The following is a 27,795-nucleotide window of genomic DNA, read 5'->3' as shown; positions in this document are numbered from 1 at the left end:
ATTTGTCAACAAACAAAAAGTTAAGTACGTTTGGGCTACATTTCACGTAATATTTGGTTTAAGTCCGATAAAAATTTCGCGCTCGCTTCGCTCGCGCATTTGGAAACTACATAGGCAAGTTTTTCTTTATTTGCATTTGCTTACCTACACAACTGCCAACATGCGTTTAGCTTTGAGTTGACCCAAGCTGACCCAAAATTCATTTTTTTTTGGTAAATATTAAAGAAATGAGTACTAATTAAGGTAAACCGATGAGGTGGTCCCCGGCAAGACAACTTTGGTCAAAGTGGTCCCTCAGGTCAAAAAGGTTAAGAACCACTGCTTTAGAAGGTCGTGATATTCGACTGCTTTGTAAACAGTGATCTGTTCATGGTAAAATATCCTATAACTTTTTAATTACTAACGGAACATCATTGATACTTGGCAACATGTTGGAGACACTTACAAGGTTTGTGTAAACGTGAAAATCTAGACCCCAAACTGCATACTTTAAGAACTAAGACCTAATAAGTGTATTTTACGTTTATATTTTTATCTTTTAAACCCTACAACTTTTTCTAAATCTGTTTTTTAAACAAATATAAACAAATTCAAAACAACGTATGTAAAAATCTACAGCTCTCTATGTAAGCGCTTTATATGAAAACTAGCTAATGGCCAAACGTTCGCGTAGCGGAAACTTGAATTTCTCCGAAGTTTATGCATGCACTGATTTCATTCATACATTATCAATTATACACAAATACACACTAATTTTCGGACACATCTCTTTTCTTCTAAAATCTATGGATTAAAAAAAGTTCCGCCAGGACAACGTTCGCCCAGCGGAATCTGTTTTTGGTGAATTTCTCCACAATGGCTGCATACACAAATTTTTATTTACCATACACAATTATAGGACGTCTTACACTAATTATCTGCATAATTAAAATCTTTAAATTCAACAACATTCCGCTGCGCGAACGCACACGAAGTTTATGCATGCACTGATTTCATTCATACATAATCAATTATACACACAAATTTTTGGACACATCTCTTTTCTTCTAAAGTCTATGGATTAAAAAAAGTTCCGCCAGGACAACGTTCGCCCAGCGGAATCTGTTTTTGGTGAATTTCTCCACAATGGCTGCATACACAATTTTTTATTTACCATACACAATTATAGGACTTCATACACTAATTATCTGCATAATTAAAATCTTTAAATTCAACAACATTCCGCTGCGCGAAAGCACACCATCCAAAATAAGCAAAACAAAGACCTCCCTGCCCTCCTATAGTGCTTGCGTAATACTTGAACGGCCCCTTATGAACGTCAAATAATATAAAGTTTATTCTAGTTGTCCATTCCAAAAGTAGCTTCCTATGGAGAGAGAAGAACGGGCTACTCCATTCATATCCCTTTGTTTTAGCATTTGCTTACTAACAGAAGGTTGCGCCCACGCATTCAGTTACTCATCTATAGGCACAAAATAAATAAAACAAAATCATTATTAATTTTACTTTTATTACAAATGTATTGATTGAATCTTTTTTGAAGTTTTAAATTTTTTGTTTTTCTATTACTAAGTACAAAAATAGTACATATTTGATCGATAAGCCCTAAGCCTTAGAGGGTCAGTCTTGTTCCTATCTTATAATTATCATGGTTTTGCATAATAATAATACGTGAGTGAGGTCAGCGAATTTCGTTCATAAACAATCTGTCATCGCTGTGTGGTGTAATTAAGGTAGGTAGGGTAATAACATGTTCGATTACTATTATTTTCAAAATACAACGCTTAAGGTAGTTCTGTACATCGCGATCGATCGTAGCCAGGCGCGGCCTACGACTGTCGTCGATCGCTCTCGATAATAGTCAACCTATGATCAAGTATGGGGAACCGGCCACCGCTGCCGAAGCCCGCGACAGGCGCGCGGCCGACGAATGGCGTGAGCCGCGCGCGGCAGTGTCTTGAAATTAGTAGATTTTGCTCAGATCAAGGAAATAAACAGATAGAACGCGCGCGAACAAAGTGAAGCTTTTATTTATATGTGCGCGGCAGGTAAGTGGCGCCGTGTACGGACACGTGCATCTGTGTGCGTTTACGGTTGCCAGATATTGAGAAATACTCCCATATTTTTATTCACTTAAATTGTTAAACCTGAAATCTTTAAGTATGTCTTTACCATACACTATAAAATACGACTGCGAGGTGTATTTGTGTGATTTTTTAAAGTCTGCAAGAGTTTTGAGTTGCGTGGTACAGTTAGTATCGTTAGTTAATGGCAGGAGGTTAAAATATTCGTCATGAATTTAAATGCACCATCGATGTTTTTTTATGCACAATAGGTAATTTTCCCGTCATATATACTAGCAACACAGACGATTTACTGTTATGGTTTTGTGTTTCAAGTGAGCCGAAAACATTTTATGGAAAATAAATATTAAAACAAAACTAATAACAAGGGTTATCTGTGGAAAGATATTCCATCTTGTTTTTGTGAACAACTTTTGTACAAACATGTTTAAACAAACAGGACGGCTCCTGTTTGTTTAAACATATTTTGAATTATAATGACAAATCACTAGTGACGTGTGAGCGAGACGATGTGTAGCTCGGTACTGTCGCGAGTTTGTATTAGCTTTTGATATTGTATTTGTTTTGGTGGACACACTCGCGTGTTCTGAGCGCTCCATCTGCCTATTTCTTTGATCTGAAAGACTTTGTGGGTTATTCCCGCTCGGTAACGCCCTTTCGTCAACACTGTTGACGATCGGGAAAAAAAAGTTTAATTCGTTCGCAGTGTCAATGAATGATGGTTTTTATTTTTAAAATATGGAAATCAAAATATAACCTGTAACGGATTTTTAAAATGTTTTAATGGATTATGTTAGATCTTTTTAAACACAATCAACTAGAAAATAAAAAATATTGCCTTATCATGTGCATCATAATGACAAATGCACACCGACGAGGCTCCTAAGGGCGGCTCGCAGTGCTCTCGCTCTCAGTAACGCGAGTCACATCAAGATTTTTGGTCGCGTTTAATTTTATTTTCGTGTCATCGTGTCGTAGCAGACTAATTTTTTTTCTGTTAATAATTTGTAGATATTAATGAACAATAGGCATTTTTTATGTAATGGGTTTTAATTACTATACCTACTCCAGCTGTTTTGGTAGTTAAGTAGACTAAATTTGAAAACTCAGTTTAAAATTAAAGAACAGCTAAAAATAAATGTAAATACAATAATAACAATTAATTAATCAATTGGAAGATTATTTTAAGCAGTATTTTATTTGTTTATATATTACCAATCGACCCTATCTTTAAGAGTAGAAATTAAGAAGGATACTACATTTGTATTGTAATGAAAACAAAAGGAAGTTTTTCCGACTAAATAAAAACAATTCTGGTTTTACTAAGATTCTATAACTATGTTATTAAGCGCTAGACCATGTTAAGATGCGTACGGCCGCGCGCGTCTGTCGCGGGGCTCGGCAGCGGTGCCATACATCTTTATAGTTTGACTATTGTCGCGAGCGATCGACGATTGTCGTAGGCCGCGCGCGGCTGCGATATCATATCATTTATTGCATTCCATAATGTACATTACGTGGAAAATATAAAATAATAGAGGTAGGATAGATCGCGATGCACGGAATTCTACCTTTAAGTTCTCATAAGGCAATTCCTATCACAGTTCGTCTTCTGGAGTTTGAACAACACTTTCTTCAGGATTCTTCATAGAGGTAGTCAACGGAGGTCCGCAGCACGTCTCAACTTAACTAAAGAATAAGAAACAACAGTGAAGGGTCAGGCGTCTGCGGGCGGCGGCTCGGGCGCGTGCAGCGGGCGCAGCGCGTCGCGCAGCTCCACGAAGCGGCGCTTGAACTCCAGCCCGCAGCCGCGCGAGCGCCGGAACTCCAGCAGCGTCAGCGCGTCGCCGCAGCGCAGCGCCGCCGCGCGCATGCGCAGCTCCGCGCCGCACTCCAGCGCCAGCAGGCGCGCGTGCAGGCGGCGGCACGTGTAGCCGCGCTCGCGCCCGGCGCCCGCCAGCGCGTCCAGCGCGGCCGCGGCGCCGGCGCGCAGCCACACGCGCGTCATGCGGCGCCCGAGCGACAGCGCGGCGGCGCCGTCGGCCGGCGAGGCCAGCAGCAGGTCGTCGGCGTGCGCGGGCTGCGAGTAGCTGATGAGCGCGTCCATGTCGGCGGCGGACAGGTCGGACGGGTCGGTCGGGTCGGCCGCGTCGGCCGCGGTCGGCTGGGACCGCCACGCGCGCGCCGCGGCCTCTGTCGACGGGAACGGTCGGGAAATTCGTCTCGAGTCGCCGGCGATATTTGTTTTTTTTTGTGAATTGACATTTTTATTTTATCCACGACATACGGGATATGGCAGCAAACTTAGCCGCAGCATATAAAAGGAAATCAATAATCTAGCAGTGAAATCAAAAGTGGATTACTTATTCATAAATTTTATTATTAATAAAGTGTCGCTATTGATAATTTGCTGTGTATTTCTGTAGATTAAATAAAGGTTTCAACCAAACCAAATTATATTCTTCAAAAACTTCCACTTTAAATATAAACAATACAATGTAGGGACAGAATAAATTCAAAACCCTCACTATCCAATATTTTCGTAACAATATGGATTGTCTTCGCTATTATTGTTCTGAATTTCAAGAAAGTTATGCAATACTGGACAGTGAGACAGACATAGTACAAAATAAATACGCATAGAAATCAAGTTCACAGGGCCGGAAAGAAAAGGTTCGTCGTATTTCAAATTGATTCGTACAACGTATTGCCGTAGTAAATATTAAGGAATATGTGGTAAGCACATGTGTATTACCTTTTGAAACGACACAGAACTTAAGGGAAATAATGTATAATTGATCCTGTAATGTTGTTATCTTTCAACAAGAATTTATAGATTAATGAGAGAGATGCACAATTTCAGCACCAGAAACAAACGTAAATTAACCGCATCCAACTATCATATTATTTAATTTGTTGGCCTTTGTGTACGCATTTATAATGGAATCCCAGTTCATCTATCACAACTAAAGGACAGTTCTAGATCAGTCTTATTAAAAAGGCTATAATGATAATTTCACAGATACACGCAGATGGCAGCAATGAAGTGGACACACTGTTTATTTTTTGTTTTCAGTTTTTTAAATACATACATGTGATTATAATTTTAAACTATTTTGTATTGTTTAGTTGTAATTTAATTGTAATAGACAGCAGTGGGTGCTGTCCTTAGTAATTTTGAAGTGAAAAGCGTTTTTGACTTTGATGTTTTGACATGCCATTATTCAGTTAAAAAAAAATGACAATTAGCAATAGTCAGTGGTAAAGTCAAAGTCGTGGTGGCCTAGTGGGTAAAGAGAAAACGTATCGAGTATGAGGGCGTGGGTTCGATTCCAGGTCATGCAAGTACCAATGCAACTTTTCTAAGTTTGTATGTACATTCTAAGTTTATCTTAGACACCAATGGCTGATAAAAAAAGATGAAGGAAAACATCTTGAAGAAACCTGGACTATATAGTCTGAAACCACCAACCCGCATTGAGCAGGCATGGTGATTAATGCTCAATCCTTCTCCGTGTGAGAGGCCTGTGCCCAGCAGTGTGGGACTATACGATGGCTGTAACAGCCAATAGTCAATGCAGTGGCGTGCCTAGGGTTTCAAAATAACGCATGCCCAATAAAATCAGTTTTCAACTGAGTATGTATTTAGTATTTTTTCATAAAATCGAGGTCGAGGGCTCACAGTTTGAGATTACGTTACTGTGTGTGATTTTGTGTGGGCGCACTCTGTATATAGCTTGACTTCTGTGCGTACTTATTTTGTGCACGTGTTCCAAACCGAGCTTTAATAATTTTGGTTCAGAATACATTTTTAATATAAATATTGATGATGTTGCATCGATCGAAGACGTAGCATCCAGCGCCGCTCAGGTGCGTAGATAATGCGACGGTGCAGTGCTTTGGTAATCTAGCTTTATGAGCTTTTAGCACGTCACGGAGCTAAATCGCCAAAGAGCCGCACCGCGCTCGTCGCGCCGGCGCAGTCCCCCGCAGCAGCAGCAGCGGCACCCGCCGTGCTGAGGCACCAGGCGGCTCCGAGACCGACCACTCAGAGTCACCTAGTACCTGAGACGGCGCAGCGCGGACACTCACCCGGCTCGCGCAGCCACGGCAGCGCCAGCAGCGCGTCCAGCGAGGCGCGTCGCGCGGGGTCGGGCGTCAGCGCCCGGCGCAGCAGCGCCCGCGCCGCGCCCGCCTTGTCCCACGCGCCGCGCCCGCCCGCGCACCACGCCGCGAAGCGCGCGTCGTCCGCCTGCGCGCGCTCCCACGGCAACTCTTCGGACAGACAGCACGTCAGCGCGCCGCGAGCCGGCGCCGGTCCCGCTGCGTGCGCCGCGACTCGTAACTTCGGTACCATAACTTTAGGGTTTGCGAACACGCCTACAGCTAGGATACCAAAGAGACGAGCCGCGACAGGGCGGGCTGGGCTGCGGGCGGTACTCACCGCCGGCCAGCATGGCGAGCAGCACGAGCGCGGCGGCCCACAGGTCGGCGGGCGGCGCGCGGTAGGGGCGGCGGGCGGCCGTCAGCACCTCGGGCGCGGCGTAGGGCGCCGTGCCGCACACGCGCGACAGCAGGCGCTCGCGGGCGCCGTGCCTGCGACAACATCCAAACCTACATTCTTCACTTCGTCTCGCACAAAATTACGTTAAAATTTATTGATTTTAGTAAACCCTTATTCATTTTTTAAATGCCTATCAAATCATACACCGCTTCTTAGGGTTGGAATGAAAAAGAAAATCAGTCCCTACTTTCCGTGTAGGGGGGATGCAACAGTACAACATTTATCTCCACATTTTAGTACCAAAGGAGATTGGGCAAGAATGTATGAAGTTTGGTCCAAATGTTCACCACAAACGAGACCTATATAATTAAATAGTCCACTTAATTTAGAGTAACTTTTATTAAGAAAGTAAAAAAAAAACAATGCCAAAAAAAAGTTATAGCCAAAAATGTTTTCTTAATTTTCGGTAGTTTTTGTATGTTATCATTATTATTTTTTATTTTATTCCACTTCCATTTCTGCACTTTATCTAAAATTAATTGAGTAAGACACATTTGCATATAAACAGTCCATATTTTTTTGCCCGATGGGTGTAGGAATCATAACCAATTGAGGCGCCAGAAGTGCTTGAATATACTCAGCGGTGCCTGGATCTAAGAAAGTTCTATGTAACTGGTGGTGTCTTCTGTCTAGTAATAAACAATTCTATTTTGTCAGAGGTTACAGAAAGTACGAAAATCGAACATCACGATAAGTAATTGAAAACATGAAATTGAAAAAATCTATAAAATGTTTTATTTGATTTTGCTATAACTTTTTTCTGGCATTATATTTTTTTTTACTTTCATAACAAAAAATGTTCTATATTTAACGGGCTATCTAGCCGTATAGGACTCGTTCGTGGTGGACATTTGGACCGGAATCGCCCATTGTCCTTTCAGCTTTCTAGTGCAATGGTCACTGAGATTAACCGCGGACAGGCGGATGGCAGACTTGTTATTGACTACGAAACCCTAAGGGTCAATCCCCACTGCAGAGCAGCGACCGGCAGCGGCCTGCAGCGGCCGGCAGCGGCCGTAAATGCAAGTGATTTAGCGCGAGCGCGGCGTCCCGCGCCGCGGTCTTACATTGTCCGTGCTCTTACGGCCGCTGCCGGCCGCTGCTCTTTCAGTGGGAATTGACCCTAATATAGGGCTGCCATCCGTCCGGGTTTCCCCGGATTTGTCCTCGTTTGGAGACCGTCCGGGGGCCGTCCGGGGGCCGTCCGGGCGGGGTTTCAAGAAGTGTCCGGGGAAAACCCGGACACTTTTAATGTAAGGAAGCACATCTATGTTTAAAAAAAATCGTACTCGTTCGGGGAAAAAATGCGATTTACGCCAAATGTCCGGGTTTTTTAAATATTTGTCCGGGTTTGGCGAAATTCGAGATGGTAGCCCTACCCTAATAGTACCTAAACTTAATTTAGTTTAATATTTGAGTCAGTGACGTTGCGTTATAAATAAGACAGAAAAGTATAAATTCAAATTTGAACAATTTGAATTTAAACTTGCTACTATTGAACTATTATTTAGATTCATAATGTGAAGTGAATTCTAGCGTCATGTTGAGAAGCAAGTTATTAGAGTCACAGAGAGAGAACATGTTGTTTAGCAATATTTATTTAGCTTTGCTGTGAATGCTATAGAATTTAGAACACAAAAATTATTCATAGGTATGTCATTAAAATATGTGAAAAAAATGTCATATACATCCTTAATTTGTTTTTGGCTTATATTACTATTAATTACACTATAATTAGATAGGTATAGTAAAAACTTCTATTGTTCTTTATCTATTATTTTCATTTACTGAACGCGATATCTCAAGATTGGTCATCACTGTCGTCTAATCTCATGTGCATTGCGTGCAGTAAGCAACCCTCCCCTCACCACCGTCGCGCACTAAATTCATGTATTGTCATCAAAACTCTCAGCATGTGCAAAATTCCAACCTGAACGAAGACCGGGAAGTGGGTTAAGTTTCTTTATTTTTCTTATACAGTCATGGTCAACTAATTAAAGACACTGTTGGAATCTTAACTTACCGGGGCATTTCATCTGTATTTATTTTTTCAGATTGCCATTGGAACTTTCTTCTCTATTTTAAAATATCTAAGAGGGCTTTGTGAAATGTTAAAACTAATGTCTATATTCAATAAAGCCCCGCACCTGGATTTTTTTCGCTTTATCCGAATCGCGGGCGGTACAATAATCCATAACGAGAGCTGGCCATCTAATTAAAGACACTCCACATTTTTCAGAGATTATTAATATTATTGAAGTTACCTTCCTACAACAACATTCCCTACACTATAATTAAACATTCCAATAAGTATTCATATTTGGTTTGTTTCCTTTTACCTCATTAACAGTACGACATCCCTAAACGAGCAAGCGGTCAGTTTTGTAGAAGTCGCTAAGGGAATTTTCTTCCACGCTTAATAAAAATCTGTGTAAAATTGATCTATGATCCATGTACGACTCATTGCCATAGTATTTTTCGCCCATTACTAGTTTTTGTTTCATTGGATTTGTAATAGGCCAAACCAAAACCGTCATAAGTTGCCCGATCAAAGAGTAATTTTTAATATACTCTTGCAGTGTTTTTCAGAACGTTTCTAATTTGGAAAGTCCTAATGATTGGTAAATTACGCAGTTCTTGAAGTCGCCTATTTTTAATAATACCTTTCTGAAAGGTCTTACACTAAACAGTGGCAAGCAGCCCCACACTATAACATTTTCGCCTCCTACGTTTGAGAACTTTCTTTGTGTACTTTGGTTCCATCACATGATTTGGAGGTGACTAAAATCTTTTTTTTTTTTAGAATTCATCAAATCCCTTTGTTTTATCAGATAAAAAAAACATTTTTCGATACTTTTTCAGAGCAACTTTCACCTTTGATAGAACACGCCAACTATAGTATGGACACGCGGTGCTTTTCCAAAAGTAACATCTTCCTATACCTACCCATGCCCTACAGGTTTTCACGACTCGGCTGTCATCATAAAGTTCTGCAGACACAATTTTCGTATTTTTAGCATCAAATGACTCCGAAAAAAATGTACTTTAATATTCTCTATTTCCTTATAACACCACTGTAAAGTCTGTTTGCGGACAAGTTTTCCTTGGCGTCGGTTTTCAGTTGTTTTTTTAGTGCCATTAACAAGGCATCTTTAATAATAAATTTATTACCATGTCTTTATTACAGTTCATGTGGCATGAATGAATCCGCATGACAAAACTTTATTTAAAAAAGCCTTTTAACATTTTACTCCCCAGAATTTTTGTTTTAGTCGTATTGATTGGACTAAAATGAAAAATTTTTATAAGTTAACCTAAACTATTACCTAATTTGAGTTCATATAAATATTTTACTCACTTTAAAAAAAAAATATGGCGACTATTTCTATCTTTCGTTTTTTTTTCTTAGTTCGGCCTTTATTGTCTTTAATTAGCTGACCAGCCAAGTATCCGCTACAAAAGTTAGTGTTCAGTTCCCATAGAGCGTTATATATAAAGTATTATAGAAAATAATTATTTGTTATACAAGAGTGCAAAGTTGTTTTTTAACCGCGTGCTCAATTTTGATGACCGAGCAAGCGAAGGATTCTAAAATTGAAACACGAGCGTAGCGAGTGTTTCAATAATTAGAATCCTGAGCGATAGCGAGGGAATCAAAAGAGTACAAGGTGAAAAATCTTTGCGTTCGAGTGCAACACGTAACTTTTCATCCCACCTCATCGAGGAAATTAAAAAAACAAAATGGCGCGCACACATGAGTATCAAGTTAAAAAAGAAGTACCTATTAAAGGACACAATGTTATTTTTGTTTTAATAATAACTAGCTTTTGCCCGCGACTTCGTTCGCATGGAATAGTGACTTCCGGCATATTTTTGGTTTGTACCAATAGATGGCGCTATATGTCCGGAATAAATTTTTGGTTTGTACCAATAGATGGCGCTATATGTCCGGAATAAATTTTATTTTTTATTTTTATATTTTTTTTTGAAATAAAAACTATCCTATGTCCTTTCTCAAGTTCCAAACTGTGTCTGTACCAAATTACACACAAATCGGTTCAGTAGTTTAGGCGTGAAGAAAAGACAGACAGACAGACAGAGTTACTTTCACATTTAATATTAGTTAGGATTACATTACATTTTATACAGTGCTTTAGGCACTTGTCTCACCGGCAACGATTAACGAGTAACGAGTAGAGCTAGAACTAGAAACGAGTTAGCGAGACGCGGGGAGCGAGTGCGTAGTTCCGATATTTGTGTAGCTCGGCTATAAGCGAGTGTGCGAGTGAGGCGGGCGATTACTCGCATCACTCGCTCGCTAGACACGCACTGTAGAGAAATGACCACTGGTTGCTCACTCGGCGTGAGTTCTAAACGCTTGGCGAGTGTCGCCGAGCGAGTGTTATCTTCCATAGATTTTGTCGCTCAGCGACAAACTAGTGAAGCGAGTGCTCGCCGGCAGTGTGAACAGTCAGCGATCAACTATTTGTATATGCATCTCTTTTATTCACACGGAAAGTATATCTATTGTACGTTTCTTGAGCGAGAAAATAGCCGATAGTTAGTCGTTTTCTCGTCTTTGGTGGGACAACTGCCTAAGCTCATGTCAGTACCACAACTATTTATTTCACTTCGAGTCGGGGGGTGTCTTTAATTATGTGACCACGACTGTATAATATGTTACTGTAAAATCCCGAACTGTGGGAAAACCTAAGTTTTTCCAGTAAAACCTAAGATTTACAGACATGAGTTGGTAAATGTTAGAATTAATTTTATAGATACGATTTAATCGGACTTCTACCATTTCAATTCATGTATTGCTACTGGGTTTTACCAATGTGGACTAGTAAATGTTAAACAACAAAACATGTCATAACGTGCTCAGCGCATTTCGTTGCTAAATACCAAATAGAGAACTACTGATACAGTTAGATAGATATGATAGAGATTGAGATATTCAGAGAATACAAGTTGTGTTTTAACAAAATAATTTAAATAAGTTGGTTTTAGTCTGTATTTATTACTATCATATGATACCTTTATAATACTATGTACCTGTTTTGTCTAATCTTCTTATAATCTTCTTATAATATAAAACCGGCCAAGTGCGAGTCGGACTCGTGCACGAAGGGTTCCGTAAATTACAGTTAAATCAACCTATCTCAAAAACTATAAGAGATACTTTGATCAAACCAAAAATCGTTGAAAGAGTTAATTAGCATGCATCACCTCTATTTTTTTTAGAATTTTATACCCCGTAGTTATAAAAATAGAGGGGGGGGGACATACTTTTTACGACTTTGAGAGCTGATATCTCAAAAACCGTTCACTTTAAGAAAAATGTTTTTTAGAAAACTTTATATCATTTTAAAAGACCTTTCCATTGATACCCCACACGGGTATGTACATCGAAAAAAAAAATTTCATCCCTCAGTTACATGTATGGGGGGCCCCACCCCCAATTCTTTTTTTTACTATTTAGTGTCATATTTTTGTAGCGGTTCATACAACACATATTCCCATCAAATTTCATCACTGTAGTACTTATAGTTTCCGAGTAAATCGGCTGTGACAGACGGACAGACGGACAGACGGACAGACGGACAGACGGACATGACGAAACTATAAGGGTTCCGTTTTTGCCATTTTGGCTACGGAACCCTAAAAATGAATCGCAAAATGTGTTGGTAAGCGCATAACTCAACAACGCCTGGACCAATTTGGCTAATTCTTTTTTTGTTGTGTTTGTTATAGTCAGGAGAAGGTTCTTATGAAAAAAAAAATAGGGTAAAGTAGAGAAGTCAGTTGACGGGAGCGAAGCCGCGGGCAAAAGCTAGTAGTTCATAAAAGTAAATGATTAAGAATTACTCTTTTTTTTATTCCTAAAATCAACATCTACCAGCTGACAGTGGTTAAACCTAGCATATACTGAACTCGAAAAAATCGACGTATTTTTAGAAATACTCACATTTATCAAATCATGTCGGTAAATCCTAAGACTTGTACTCAAATCTTAAGATTTACCGTTGTTCGAGGTTTTACAGTAACATATACATAGTTACAAGTGAAGCTTATACAAGCTGTTGATTTGCATCCGTGCCATAGTCAAGGACGTAAATATGCTAATGATTCTCGACCCAAATCAACGAAAAAATGGGTAGGTAATTTTTTCATATTTTTTTCTTATTTACGTATATCCGTCAGTGTAACCCAGCCGTACTTTAATTCGGCGCGTGTGTTACTAGCCTTAGGCCCATAGCACACGGCGTTTTTTAAATGCGCTGATAACGCGCGTTTCAGGAACGCGCTTCTTCGGCGCTGTAAACGCTAATTGTTGCGTTTGCATTGATAATAGAAACGCGCGCATGAAGCGCGTATACGCGCATTTGAAGCGGTACAAACGCGCGTACAAAGGAGCGGAGTAGGGCAGAGGGGGTGGGGGTCCACCACTGCGCCCGCGCCTCAGTTGCAATAATGGTTTATTGTGTGCTGCGCGTGTATCTCGTTTAAAATGGAACCCTTCGACACCGACCGCTTTATAACAGAAATAAACAATCGTCCAGCTACATGGAATTCACTACTGCCCGAATATTCAAACAAAGTGTTAAAAAGAAATGCTTGGGATGAATTGTGCCAAATTTTTTATAACAATTTTAATGAAAAAACCAGTAAGGAAAAAAACCTGGCAGGTAAGATTTCTTATATTTATTTAAAATAATTTATTATAGTTTATAGTGCGACGGTACATAGAACAGTAAAACAGTAGAACATGTAATTAGGTAGGTACCAGTGGCGTAGCCTCCATACAACACGATTCCCATCGGCTTCCCTTGGCAGATTCTAATAGGTATATGTATTTTTTATATTTACAACAATAGCTTCACTGAGCCCTAGTCTTACAAAAATCTATTCGACTAATCTACGTAATTATCGCAAACAATATAATTACATTACACCAGGGTGACCATTTGTGGTTCCTGCCATTTTGTACAGATTATTAAGACAAAAACCCTGGCAGTTGGCATAATTTATTTAATTAATTTACTGAGAGTCTCAGTAAATTAATTATATAAATTATTAATCTATTTTTTGTCCTTAATTAATCTGTCAAAATGGCAGGAACCTGCCACAAACGGTCACCTTGCATTTCACAAAATATTCTTCAATAAGCTGAATACAAAATACGCAATGTATTTGAATCGCGCAAACGCACACGTATATTATTTTACGCGTGCCGATTTTACTCGCTCATATTTATGGGAATTCAAATGTTTGAAATGTATGCGATTCACGCATACATACACATTACTACCACATGCAAACACTGTCGATAATATGAGCCGGGTAAAGCCGATCTGTGATAGCTTACAATCTTTATTATAAGAATATTATTTCGTTTCATTTGTCCGTTGCAATATAATGTTGTAAGTTAAATTTGACCCACTTGTCGGTTTCCAATTAAGCTGAAATTTTGCATAAATGTGTAAATCGCATGACAGTGGAATATTATGATGATGTATGACGTAGAACTGATCTGATGATAGAGGTGGAAGGTGGCCATAGGAACTCAGTAATAAAGCGATGTACTTCCATCGAGTTTGGACTCGTTTCATTTGTCTTGATGAGTATTTTGTATTCAGACAGTTTCCAAGGTCTCATGATGGAGCTGGAGGGTGGCCATGGGATCTCTGTAATAAAGCAACGTAATTCCGTCGAGTTTGGGCTCGTTTCATTTGTCTTGATGAGTACTTTGTCTTCAGACAGTTTCCAGGGTCTGACGATGGAGCTGGAAGTCGGCTATAGGATCTTCGTAATAAAACAAAGTAATTCCATCAAGTTTGGGCTCGTTTGATTCGTCTTGATGAGAACTTTTATGTAAGTAATTTAATGACGTCTTGTTTATTGACGCGGTAAACTTTTTTTTGTGCTGGCTTTACTTTTCTTTTTTCACCCTACGCTACTGGTAGGTACCCTAAATTTTAGAATCTTGCCATGGTACTGCACCTTCATCACTAATAAAATAATCAGCGTACATATTTCGTATCATAGTTCCGCTTAATTGTCCCTGTGACCGTCTTGCACCAATCGAAATCAAACTTGCATCTTCAGGAGGATCTTCTAAACCAACTATACTCAAAGAATTATGAAAATTATAACCGTCACGTTCACGTATGAAATTATGCAGTACACAACAGGCTTTCACAATAGCCACACTGAAGTCCACGCTAACGTTCAGTGGCCGATTAAAGATTTTAAATTTGTTGCTTAATATACCAAATGTACATTCAATGTATCGTCTGGCACGTGTCAAGCGGTAATTATATATTCTTTTCTCTCGTGGCAAGATTTTTCCAGCGTAAGGTCTCTGTAAATGTTGAGATAATGCAAAGCCTTCATCTCCAACAAACGTAAATGGTATTGGCACTCCATTATTAGATATTGGTCTCGCATTTGGTATATTATAATTTCCTTGCCTTATCTTTTTGGTCCATTCACTACATTCATTTATTGTTGAGTCTGCAGCCTTTCCATAGCATCCGACATCTATATCGATAAATCTGTAATTTGCGTCACATATTGCAAGCAATACGATGGAAAAATATTTTTTATAATTAAAATACTCTGATCCACTATGTTGAGGTTTTATAACTCTGATATGTTTTCCATCGATAGCCCCAAGTAGATTGGGAAAATTTGCGTATTTCATAAATCCTTCAGCAGTTTTAGATGTGATTCCTCGGTTGGTTCTGGCATACAGATGTTTTTAATTTATCCCATATTATTTTCACTGTTTCACGGACTATGATGCCTGCCGTCGTTTGTCCACACTTAAAGTCATAGTGAATATCTGAGAAATAGCAACCCGTAGCTAAATACCTGAAAAGAATAACATTTTAAAGCTTCTCTTGTTATCGTAAATTTTACATATTTAATTAAAATTAACCTACAACTACTTATTTCAAATGAATTAAAATTAACCTAATAAATAACTAAACTATTTACATTATTATTGTTTTCAGTCATTGAACTTCAAAGAAAATGGAAGAGCATTAAGGACGCTTATAAAAGAGACAAGGCGAAGAACAATAACTGTTCCAGTGGATCTGGAGCTAAACCTAGAAGACCCTACATATATTCCAATTTGCTAACTTTTTAGACCCGCTTTACGAAATAAGATCTCCAAGTCAAAATGATGATGCAGCACTGGGAATAACCAAGACTGTGATTTTCAAAACCACATTCACCAAAGAAGTCTAAAAGACTCCAAAACATGAAGACCCACAAGACAAATTGTATGAAGCACTGACAGCAAATCTCAAACAGTCTAAGGAAGCGAATAATACAATTTTATCTGAAAATCCCGACATACTGTTCTTAATTTCGTTAGCTAAAGATTTTTCTGCTATCAAAGAGGAATTTAAGTTAGAGGCCAAAGCTGATATGATAAATTTAATTCGTAAATATAAAAATATGGGACACTCATCGAGAATATTGAATGAAAATAGATACCAAGGTGCATTTCAATATGAACATCAGTATGGATACCAGTCTGGATATCAGTCTGAATCTGGATATCAGTCTGAATTTCAACCACAATATCCAAGTAATCAATCAGCGCCAAGAAACGAATCTGTCAGTTCACTTCAAAATTTAGATAGCAATGAATCGGTTACAAATGACTCCGATATCATATCTGACATGTATGATGATATTGAATAAATCTTTTCTCTTATTCATAATCTAAGTGCACTTATAACATTTTACGATTGATTTAAAAATGTAACAGAACAATAAATAAATAAATAAATACTAGTTGTTTTCTTACCTCAATGTGATGAGCAAACGTTCTTCTGCCGATATACATGATCTCATTGCTGTATTTTGACGAGTTAACTCAGGTTTTAGAATCAAAGAAGTTCTTGGAATGACGAATATGACATTCGATAACAATTATAAAATTTCTTCCATCTTCTATGTATTACCAATTTTTTAAAAGTTGTATGATAATGACCACTCAATCTTTTTTCACTCGTAAATGGATCTATCCAATAAATTCGCTTTTTTTTACGTTTTTTACTTTTTAAAAGAAGTACTAAAGCCAAAGTAAGCAGTGTTGTCTCAACCGACGCCATTGTACAACTGAAGAAGAGGAGTCTCTGATCAAAACGCAAAAGGTACGAGCGACTACAGCGCGTCTTACCGCTGTACCTGCGCGTATACGCGCAGAAGAGGCAGGTTTTATAATCGCCCCGTGTGCTTAAGTTACAAGGTTGCGATCCAATCTCGTTTGAATCGTGTATACGCGCGTTCTCTGCGCGTCGTCAGCGCGTTTAAAAAACGCCGTGTGCTATGGGCCTTACTACCGCGCTGCGCACTCACACAAACGCAAACGATACATGCACAAAGCATACGCAACGATCGTTCAATAAAAATCGTAGATCATCCAGCCTACCCAAATTCACCCAATCACAGTGCGAGTACTCCCACACACTCGCCTCGCCGCTCCCCGCGTGCCCTTGAAGCCGGAACAAACAAGCGCCGACGGACGGCAAGTAGTGTGTTTGATGTCGCCGCCGCTGCTGCGTACGTGCGCTTTGAATTCCGCGACGTGTAGGTACAATGTGCGAGATGACGGAAAACTACACGAACACGAGTTGGTGGCGATGGTCCGCCTGTATGCCATCAGTGACAACAGTGTACTAACAGCCATCCATCCTCCGAGCCTTTTCCCAATCATGCTGGGGTCGGCTTCCAGTCTAACCGGATTCAGCTGAGTACAAGAAGCGACTGTCTATCTGACCTCCTCAACCCAGTTACCCGGGCAACCCGATACCCCTTGGTTAGACTGGTGTCAGACTTACTGGCTTCTGACTACCCGTTACGACTGCCAAGGATGTGCAATGACAGCCGTACATACCTATGTTCCGGGAAATGTTTACCGACCGGGAACCCTCATCACGGAGGGTCATGCTGGTCATGTGACAGACTTATGTGCTAGGACCGTTAACTTAGTGCTTTCGACACATTAAAAACGAATGTGATAGTGTTATGTTAGCTGAAGGACAACCAGCTACCTACTTCGTCGTGCTCGATTGTGCCAAGAGTGTGAAGGTGACAGCTTTGAACAGTACCTCCGGGTAACTAAACTAGGTAATTTATTTATTTGTACATTTTGTAAATACGTAGTCAGCTTAATCAATTTTATTAGTGTAAATAAGTTGATTTCTTAACCACGCCAATAATACCTACGAGCCGAAAGAATCACCTCGTGCCTACACTTAACTAACACATCTTTCACCAATTTAATCGAAAAGTAAAAACAAAATTACTACGAAATCTTTACGCTGAATGTTAAAGCAAACCGAAAATGTTATCAATCAGCTGTTAACAGGTCAGTGAACTTTCCTTTAGCGCACTAGTATTACGTCATTAATAAGATTTCCGTGTTCCAAGGTCCTAAGACCGTTAAGAAGGAAGCAAAATTTCTAATTATTAACCAATTTAATTCAAAAATAAAAACTAAATCACTGCGAAAACTTTATGCTGAAAGATAAAGCAAATCGAACATTTTATCAATCAGCTGTTAACATGTTAGTGAACTTTCTTTCGCGCACTAGTATTGCTTATTACTGTAGTTAATAAGATATCTGTGTTAAATTTATGCTCAAAAATTAGTACCTAAGTAAAGTAAAACGAAGTTAATGACAATAATGAAGGTGATTTTCGAAACTTTAGGTAAAATGATTGCTATCGCGTATCACTCGGTCTCGCTCGCTCGCGCGCTCGCGCTGTCATGTCGTAGATAAGACACTCACACATCGACACTCACGCACACACGTAGACATTAGTTTTCTCTGTCTACGCACACATAGCTGCCATCACGCACACACTATGGCCGCGGGGGAATTCTGTTATGATTTGTGTTTAACCGTGGGCTTAATTCTGAAATACCATGAAATTACAACATCAAAAAAAGCAGCGCATATTGGCTTTTTCCCACCTACCGTAATTCAAATCGATTATTTACGTATTTAATTTTAACCTCCTTGACTATGGCACGGATGCAAATCAACAGCTTGTATAAGCGTGTTAAAAAAATATCTAGTATTATATTATACGATGCCTCATCGTTTGAAAACTAGCACAGATAGTGTAGCTTCCCAACAGTGAAAATATTATTCAAATCGGTTCAGTAAATCCGCAACTTATTGAATTCAAATTAACAACCAAATATTTTCTCTTTATACATACCTATATTTAGTATGGAGTTATGGAGTATAGATGAACTGTAAGTTACCTGAAGAGGGTCGCCATGCCAAAATCTGAAATCTTGAGTTGATCGCGGTTGTCTAGCAGCAGGTTCTCGGGCTTGATGTCGCGGTGCGCCACGCCGCGGCCGTGCAGGTAGCCCAGCCCGCTGAGCAGCTGCCGCCAGTAGCGGCGCGCGTCCTCCTCGCGCATGCCCACGTCGGGCTCGATGCGGTCGAACAGCTCGCCGCCCGGCGCGTACTCCAGGAACAGGTAGTGCAGGCCCTGGTGCGTGCGCTCGCCCAGACAGCGCAGCACGTGCGGGTGGCGCAGCGCGCGGTGCAGCGCCGCCTCGCGCGCCGGCTCGCCCGCCGCCTCGCCGGGCCGCGCCACCTTCAGCGCCACGGCCGCGCCCGAGCGCGCGTGCACCAGCAGCCGCACCCTGCGAAGCGCACCACTCAGTGCCGATTCACTTGGCTACACGTACACTGCGAACGTATCGTGCTAATTGTGCGCCGAAATGACAGGCTTCTCAAAGACGACCGCAGAAGGCGTCGGCGGCAGTGACCGCGCGAGGTGGATAAACTTTCAAGGATGCGCCGAACCGCCGTGACTCGCTTATATCGTTTTTTTCTCCCTAAATTGCAGTCGATCTAGTTCCGCGTTGTTACAACTAGTTACTCCGACGCAGAATATACATTTTACATCTTAATTTTTCAATGCTTTTGTTTTGATTAGTACATTTTCGTTTGTTTCTAGTAACTCGTTTATTTAATTAGGTATTTATAATCTTAATTAATCGCAAGTTTGCTTGGTTTTTAATCGATTAAGTTTAACATTTATAGGAAATATCATAAATAAGTACCCCTGGTAACTTTAATGAAGTGATGGCCTGAAACACAGGTTTGTACATACATCTACATCAGGCAGGTCGCAACATACTATTATGATTTGAATTCCTAGAATAAACATAAGCTAAGAATGTAACTAACTTAGCGTGGTTCCTTATTTTTGAATTATTTCAAATCTTATTTCGTCCCTTTGGGTCCTTGTCCTGTTTTGTCCCTTTGACAGTTAATATATTATTATTAAAGGGCTCCCCAAAAAAAAGGTTTATCAATACGGATGCTTATACGTGTAACGTACGAGAAGAAAGTAACTTTTCTTTCAGAAAATTAGTCACTTAAATATAGTTTTGGGGCGTCTGAAGTTTAGCGCATTCAACGTTAGGTACAACACGTGGTTAAAAGTAGGTAATAACTTTCACATCTAAATGTAAATATGTGAGATGTGCTAGACAGCTAAAAAACGATTTACTAATTTGGTGTATTCGCGGAAGCTACACCATGATTAGTTCGTAAAGCGTGTGTTTCACAAATTGAATGGAAAGTCGGCCTCTCGAGCTGCTACGGAGTAAGGCGCCGACCGCCACAGCACCGCGCTTTTATGCGCATTAACCGAATCTGTTACTGTTACTGCCTTTTTTTATCGTCCCACTGCTGGGCACAGGCCTCCTCTCACATGGAGAAGGATTGAGCATTAATGCTCAATGCTCAACCGAATCTATGCTGCTATTATAATTAAGTTATTGCAGAAGAAAAGATTGACGTTGTAAGGGCTACTGATTATCTTGTAACAATAAGTAATTTTCCCGGGACGAGGGAAAAAGCTTATCTATCACACTAATAAAGCGAAAATGTGTGTGTGTTAAAACTTGGCTGTAAAAACATTGCTCGGGTATAAAAACACCAGAATAAAAAATAATGAGATGGTGGCCTATTGGGTAAAGAACCAACCACTCAGGTATGGTAACGTCTCGTGTTGTGTTCGTTTTCAGGTCATTGTATGTACTTTCTAAGTATAGTCCGTCCAGGATAAGATCCAGGTAGTGAGTCAGGAAGCGAGTGGAGCCGCTGCCCAAAGTTAGTTATGAATACTTTTATGTAATGTGTTCAAAATGATGATAAAAAAAAGGTGAAGGAAAACATCTTGAGGAAACCTAGACTGTCTGAAATCACCAACCCGCATTGAGCAAGCGTGGTGATTAATGCTCAATCCTTCTCCGTGTGAGAGGCCTGCGCCCAGCAGTGGGCCCAAAAAAAAAGGCTGTAACTGTTCAAAATGCATGAAAAACTTGACTTTTGACGTTTAACCCCCTTTCATAAGATTCCATTAAGGAAAAAACATTAGTACTGCGAATACGAATAACCTTCAGCAATTCTATTGGTGTATAAGTTTTACATGTATAGTCATTGATATAGATCATACACGAATTTAGCTTCGAAACATCGCTAATAGTTTTGATATAATATTACTTGTAGTAAAAATATAAAGAAGTAGCTTCCGCCCGCGGCTTAGCCCGAGTAGAGTTCGGTTATATCACGTTTCCAAGAAAATTCTTCAAAAGTTCGGGATAAAAACTATCCTATAATCTTTCTCAAGGTCAATTCTATCTCTGTACCAAATTTTATTAAAATCAGTTTAGTGGTTTAGACGTGAAAGCGTAACAGACAGACAGAGTTATTTTCGCATTTATAATATTGGTAGGGACTAGTAGGGATGTAATTTGGTCTAAGTAGTAGGCAGACAATCAGCCCTTTTGGAAAATCAAGTTTACAAAATAGCCCCCAAAACGCCTACCTTCACCACTTCCTGTGTTATTGCTGGGAAGAGAAATGTTAGAACACAATCCTCAGCAAAGGTTTTGTTATTGGTGGTATGGTACATTAATAAGTCGGCTTTGAATTACAAAATTATTATACTACTAGCTGGTGCCAGCGACTTCGTCTGCGCAGGTTTAGTATTTCGAACAATATGTTTACAAATTGTAGCCTATGTGTTATTCTGATGTATAAGCTATATTATTGTAAAGTTCCATTAAAATCCATTCAGTAGTTTTTGCGTGAAAGAGTAACAAACATCCATACATCCATACATACAAACTTTCGCATTTATAATATTAGTAGGATTGGAAATACTATCTAGTTTTTTCTTTTGATAATAATGTCTATGGAGTTTCCTACCGGTTCTTCTCCATGAGGACAACTCTGGAACCGTGCAACCTGTCTGATGTTTCGAAAGAGCTGTCATAGGCCTGTTTGAACAAAAAAAACTACTTTGATAACTAATTTAAGAAAAGCATTGTTTCCATAAGAAAATGAATAGATTCCTTCAGTTCCAGATAAATGGCTAACGTCAAGCGTAAGTGTACGTCGGACAATTCTGTTAGAGTCGACAACAAGAAAAATAACGATAAAACGTCGTAAGAGCTCACTCGTAAATTGGAGTATTCCACTTACGACACCAACATTATAAGCACCAATACTGTTATAGTTTCTGCACTGATCAGTATTTAACGTATGATTGCTGATGTAAAAGTACAAAAAAAATCCTCTTATGCTAGTTTCTAGGGATATGATGTAGAATTGTAGATTCCGTAACGTTTTTAAGTAAAAGCTACCGATAAAACTTGTTAAACTTGTTGTTCTTAAAAGGTTTCCACACAAAAAAAAAAATGTTTCTGCTGAAGTGCCAGGAGGCCATAACTTGTGATGTAAGTAAAGTTGCTAAAGAAGTGAACTCTGTGTCGATTTATTTAAATTGTTTGTTGTGTAGTTTGTTGGACATCATTACACCTTTTTGCTATTTATGATCTCTTGGTACTTCTGTCATCCCTCCCCCCTCCCCCAAAATCTAAAACTGAAGAACGCTACACGTCGGCTAGTTTTGCTTCTATCATTATTGGGCACGTCCACCAACCAATAAACGACATTCATGCGCAATGCCTACAGAAAAATAAATTATGAAGTGTCGATTCACGACTTAAGACAAGACTTAAGTGCCATTGAAAGAGCGATTTTACAACTAAACTTACTTAGAATGCTTTCGTAAGTAATTTGTCAAATAAGCATAAATAATAACCATAAAAATAAAATTAGACATTTTCTCGATATTCAGCTCCTATCACCAGAAGAGATTGTCACAATTGGTGCTGTAAGTGGAAATAAATTTTGTTTTTTTTTTTTTGTCATTTCTACAGCACTGTAATGCACCTGCGAATTTCATTAATCTATACTAATATTATAAAGAGGAAAACTTTGTTTGTTTATAGGTACTAATATTATAAAGAGGAAAACTTTGTTTGGTTGTAATGAATAGGCTCAAAAACTACTGGACCGTTTTAAAAAATTCTTTCATCATTCGAAAGCTACATTATCCACGAGTAACATAGGCTATATTTTATCCCGGTACGGGCAGTAGTTACCTCGGGACGCGGGTGAAACCGCGGAAAAACGGCTAGTGTTATAATATTATCAGTATTGATTATTTGTTTGCAATAAATAGAATCAGAGATTGGACCTGATTTGAATCACTTCAAACTCACTTCACTGATGGTACACACTTTTGGGTGACAGTCTGTATTTTATTTTGGGGACTGGAAGAAGTTTCTCCAGCTTGTGACACGGCAAGAAACAACTTGTAAAATTAGTCATAGTAAAAATCTGTTTTAAGAGCATCTACTGACTACAGATGTCACCATTATTCCTCCAGGTTTGAGATAGAAAAAAGTTCTGTTTAACCGATTAACAGAAATAAAAGATTTGATTATTATTACTGCAGCTACAGACCTATTAGCAATATAATGCTCACGAGGTTCGAGCTACGCAGCTCTAACTTGTCACAAGGCTAAGCAGATAGGCACCCCTTGCCTATTTAGTTACAACTCTGTAGTAAAGATGGCTTCAAAAACAACAGAGGAATATGATCAACATAAAGAACTATTTAATATTTCTGATTAACACTTGTTGAGCAGTACATAGATCACTGCAGCTGAAAGCTCGGGTCTCAACAATACACTTCACAATCTGTTCTTAGTTGTTTTCACAATATTCATACTACACATATGACAAAATGTCTGCATACAACATATACAATTTCATAGAACATGTCTTAAAACTTTAGGATAAGGATTGAGGACAATTATTTTTTTGCTGCTAACTGATTCAGTATAAATACAACCCAACTGGGGTTATTATTCGGGAATAAACGAGCTTACAGCTCTATTACAGCTATCTTTAATGGTAAGTTCGTAAATGATCAAATCATTACTCAATTACGTACCTACTAATCAATACACATTCATACAATTGTTTTCATGAAATTATTGATAATATTCCTCCTGTAAGCCTAGAAACACTGTAAACGGTTTCGTACTTACTCGCCATAAGCACCTTCCCCCAGAACTTGCGCGACCAGCCAGCCCTCGACGAACTCAGCGCCGCCGGCAGCCATCGCCCCGCCTCGCTGTCACCTGCAACACGACGCACTATCAGCACCCGGCGCGCCCAAGCCTGCTGTCTACCAACATATTGTACTACACTACCCATCCCCTCGGTACAATGCTTTTTGTTCAACAGACCTTGCCGCCGAACAGGACCACGCCGCCGGGTTGCGGCTTTATTATTTTTTTTTTTAATCGATTGATTCAATTACTAAAAATACGTAGTCCTATCAACATATTGTAAGGATTTAAATGATTACAAAACAAAAAATCTTTCGATTAACAGCAATCTGACGATAAATGTGCCCTAAATGGCGGAAGGCACGTGGAGATGAGTGAACAAAGCGAAAGCCGAACAGCGCCGTCGCCCGCCAGTCTGTCGACTTGCCATGCCACACAATGCGATAACGGTAATTCAAGGTACTCGTAAAATCTCAGAAATAAAGTTATCACGAATAATTACTTCAAAACAGATAACTATTTTATACCCAAATTATTAAAATTACTGAACACTAACCTTCTACGTAAGATCAATGGATCACACCATTTTGCCATTTTCTTTTCTTCGACGCCCGTCCGTTCTCCAATCGCCATTCGCGCGCTGATCCTTGCTGATTCGCCGATGGCGGTCCGAGGTATTGCCAGCACCACTTCATAGCAAAATTTTTCGCATTTTTAGGTTGAAATTCCGTCCAGAGCGGGAAATTTAATTTTTTTATATATATATTTGTTTAATAATACTAATTTGAAGTATTTGTCTTTAACAACCTTTATCAAGTGGTAACAAAGGACGCGCCTCCAACGGCTGGGTCGATCATGCCGATCTTGATGTAAAGCCGGGTCCAGACATGTATCATTTGCCCGATCCTGTCACCGTATCCGATCACCGTACCTTATCTGCGTACCTATTGTATCAATCCCCGTATCAAGTTGCGGACGCCTTCAATTTGCTCCGTATCCGTATCTTCACAATAGTCATGATCGTGTATTACGTTGCCCAGGGGCCCTATTCTGCTAAGTTAATAATGTCAAAATTGACTAAAAATTGAATTGCAATAGCAGTTTTAACCTTAGCAGCCATTCAGCTACGATAAAACCAATCGTATTGCAATTGCTGACATTTGCGATTGGTCTGCCATTTGGTCTATCTATATTACAATCATACATCATTTGCAGACAATATGATTCATTATTGAATCACAAAAAAGGATAAAAACGTTTATTTAAGAGAAAAAAAATGCAGAATGTCTTGGATTTCATTCAGTCGAATGTGAATCGTATGTCGCTTAAGTGAAATAAGGAGAACAAATTATTTTCAAAATCTCTCGGGCTATGTGGAAAGTTATCTGACTGACTTATTGTATCCTTTTATTCCATTATTATTTTATATTTTTTTAATTGTTGAAGACAAAAACGTTTCGTTATACGAAATAAAATTTCGTATGATGAAATTTTCTATTCGTATAACGAAACGTATATCGATCGTAAGATATGACGTTCCGTTCCTTGCATTCACGTACTTAGATCAGCGCCATCTAGTCATCAGTGAGGAAAATAATGAAATAGAAAATCGTTCATTGCTTGAAAAATATCTAATATTGTCAATATACAGTGAAACCTGGTTAAGTGAGACTTCAAGGGTCCTGCAATTTCGTTTCACTTATAGAGGTATTCCACTTACCCGGTTTCTCAGATACCCAGGTATAAATAAATATCTTTCTCAGTTGCAGAGGGTTCCATTAATAGAGGCCAGAATACAAGTTATTTCAGTTATAGAGGTGCGATCATTAAGTAAAATAACGTGCCATGTTTAAATTATAAATAGGTTTAAATAGAAAAAATAAAAGTTTTGGCACATTAAATTCGACACAATCTATCGCGTGTCTTCACACTTTCATAAACGGTTATAACTTTAGTTTTTCCAGGCAGTCGCTTCTTGTAAAGCACTGGTACTCAGCTGAATCCGGTTAGACTGGAAGCCGACCCCAACATAGTTTGGGAAAAGGCTCGGAGGATGATGAACTTTAGTTTTTCCGTAAACATAAATAGTAAAGCAAAACTAAAACTGGAACCATTGAGACTTCAAATTACATAGTAGTTAAGTGCGGAATTTAAACAATAAGTTGGCAAAGAAACAAAACGATGTTGTCTCAGTGACAGAGGTTTATGCGTATAAAATTCACTTGCTGTCTCATTTATAGAGGTAACTGTGATGATAAAACAAAATTACGAATTCCAGTTATAGAGGTTTGCTTCGTCGCACTAACAGAGGTAAATCAATGCCAAGGTGATGGGACCGCACCATGAGTTCCAGTTATGGAGGAATTTCACTTACCCAGGTCCCACTTAACCAAGTTTCACTGTATTTAATATATAAAATAATAATTTTATTTTTTTTTCCCATATTTTTTGAGTATGTTTTTTAAATTATTAACAAGATACATTCTTTGTATTTATTTTTCGTTTTGGATTTTAGTAAATAAGGACCACTGCCAACCACTGCTTGCGGTAGCGTTGGCGGTCGGGATGCCTCACTCCCTCAAAACTCTCTTACATCGTGTTAAGTGTAGCACTCCCTTATATCCTAATAAGTGTAAATAATTGGAGGCTATAATTATTTTCTTTTGATCAAACTTCAATGCTTAAGATAGTTAAGGTAAGGGTGAGTGCTAGCTAGCATGTGGTGGTTATATAAACCATTTTTGCTGTAATTTTATCTCAATATTGTCATCTACTGTAATATACAAATTACATTGTATACAAATTTATATATCAAAGAATGTTTAAGGTTCTTCTAACCTACAGTCAGATATGTGTTGCTGGGGAGTTTGTTACGCTACTTCTTCTTCCCAGCAAAAACACATAGGAAGTGGTGAAGGGTGGGCATGTTGGGGGTTGTCTTTTGTAAATTCCTGACGTTCAAAAACGTCGTGCTGTCTTCAGTGGTGGCGTAGCATCGGGTGGCACCCGGGGCGGTCTACAAAATATAATCACGGACTAAAATTCTAAATTAAAGTACTTAAAAATCGTGTAGAAATCATTCATGGTGCTTTTTGCTAGGTTTAACATAAAGAAACCGGAGACAGATTACTGCAAACTTACCTATAAAGCGCTTGCGAAGCGAGCCCGTAATTTGTGAGTTTTGGGACATAAAAAAATTACCTAATCCATTTACTGGTTTAGCCACAGGAGTTATTTTTCGTTTTCATAATTTACAACATCATGTGTAAAGCAGATAATAAAGTTAGGAGTATCGAATCGAATACTCGAATATCTTGATCAGTTGACAGCTGTCAGTTTTCAAGGGAGAGTTTCCGTTGTGTGTAATGGTAATGACAGACTCTATATGGTGTTCTAATTCTCGCACATTTTTATTAGATTTACTTAAAAAAAAACTGTTTTTATTTTTACGTATTTTTTTTATTTGTGCTAATCGACATAATATTAACCAGTATATTAATTAATTTAATTTAAAATGATTTTGTTGGTACGACACACTCTGTATATCGATGCTAGTACGTAAATCAACGTATAGTACAATTTTATTGTAGGTCTGGCGGTCGCCTAAGAAACTTCTGTCACAAATGACAATTTTAGTACTGTCATTTGTCAGTCTT

General features: G+C 39.1%; 1 protein-coding gene across 4 annotated transcripts; it reads right to left on the bottom strand.

The window, feature by feature from the left end:
• Positions 1-1,490: 1,490 nt before the first annotated feature.
• On the bottom strand, positions 1,491-24,922 carry Grp (grapes). Of its 4 annotated transcripts, XM_049840371.2 has the most exons (7): positions 24,696-24,922; positions 24,116-24,208; positions 21,921-21,991; positions 18,947-19,339; positions 6,529-6,680; positions 6,177-6,359; positions 1,491-4,277 (listed from the first exon to the last, which is right to left on the bottom strand). In XM_049840371.2, exons 3-7 carry the CDS (start codon positions 21,932-21,934, stop codon positions 3,802-3,804), a joined length of 1,218 nt encoding a protein of 405 aa, XP_049696328.2. In that variant the 5' UTR covers positions 21,935-21,991; positions 24,116-24,208; positions 24,696-24,922; the 3' UTR covers positions 1,491-3,801. The 4 variants fall into 4 exon arrangements, with proteins under 4 accessions (XP_049696328.2, XP_049696326.2, XP_049696327.2 ...); XM_049840369.2 differs by lacking the exon at positions 21,921-21,991 and having other exon boundaries at positions 24,696-24,901; XM_049840370.2 differs by lacking the exons at positions 21,921-21,991; positions 24,696-24,922 and adding an exon at positions 24,317-24,665.
• Between the last annotated feature and the right edge of the window lie 2,873 nt (positions 24,923-27,795).

Source organism: Helicoverpa armigera, chromosome 13 (genome assembly GCF_030705265.1).
Source record: "Helicoverpa armigera isolate CAAS_96S chromosome 13, ASM3070526v1, whole genome shotgun sequence".
Classification (NCBI taxonomy): domain Eukaryota; kingdom Metazoa; phylum Arthropoda; class Insecta; order Lepidoptera; family Noctuidae; genus Helicoverpa; species Helicoverpa armigera.
The sequence above is the reverse complement of the archived record's forward strand: the minus strand, read 5'-3'. Positions and strand labels throughout refer to the sequence as shown.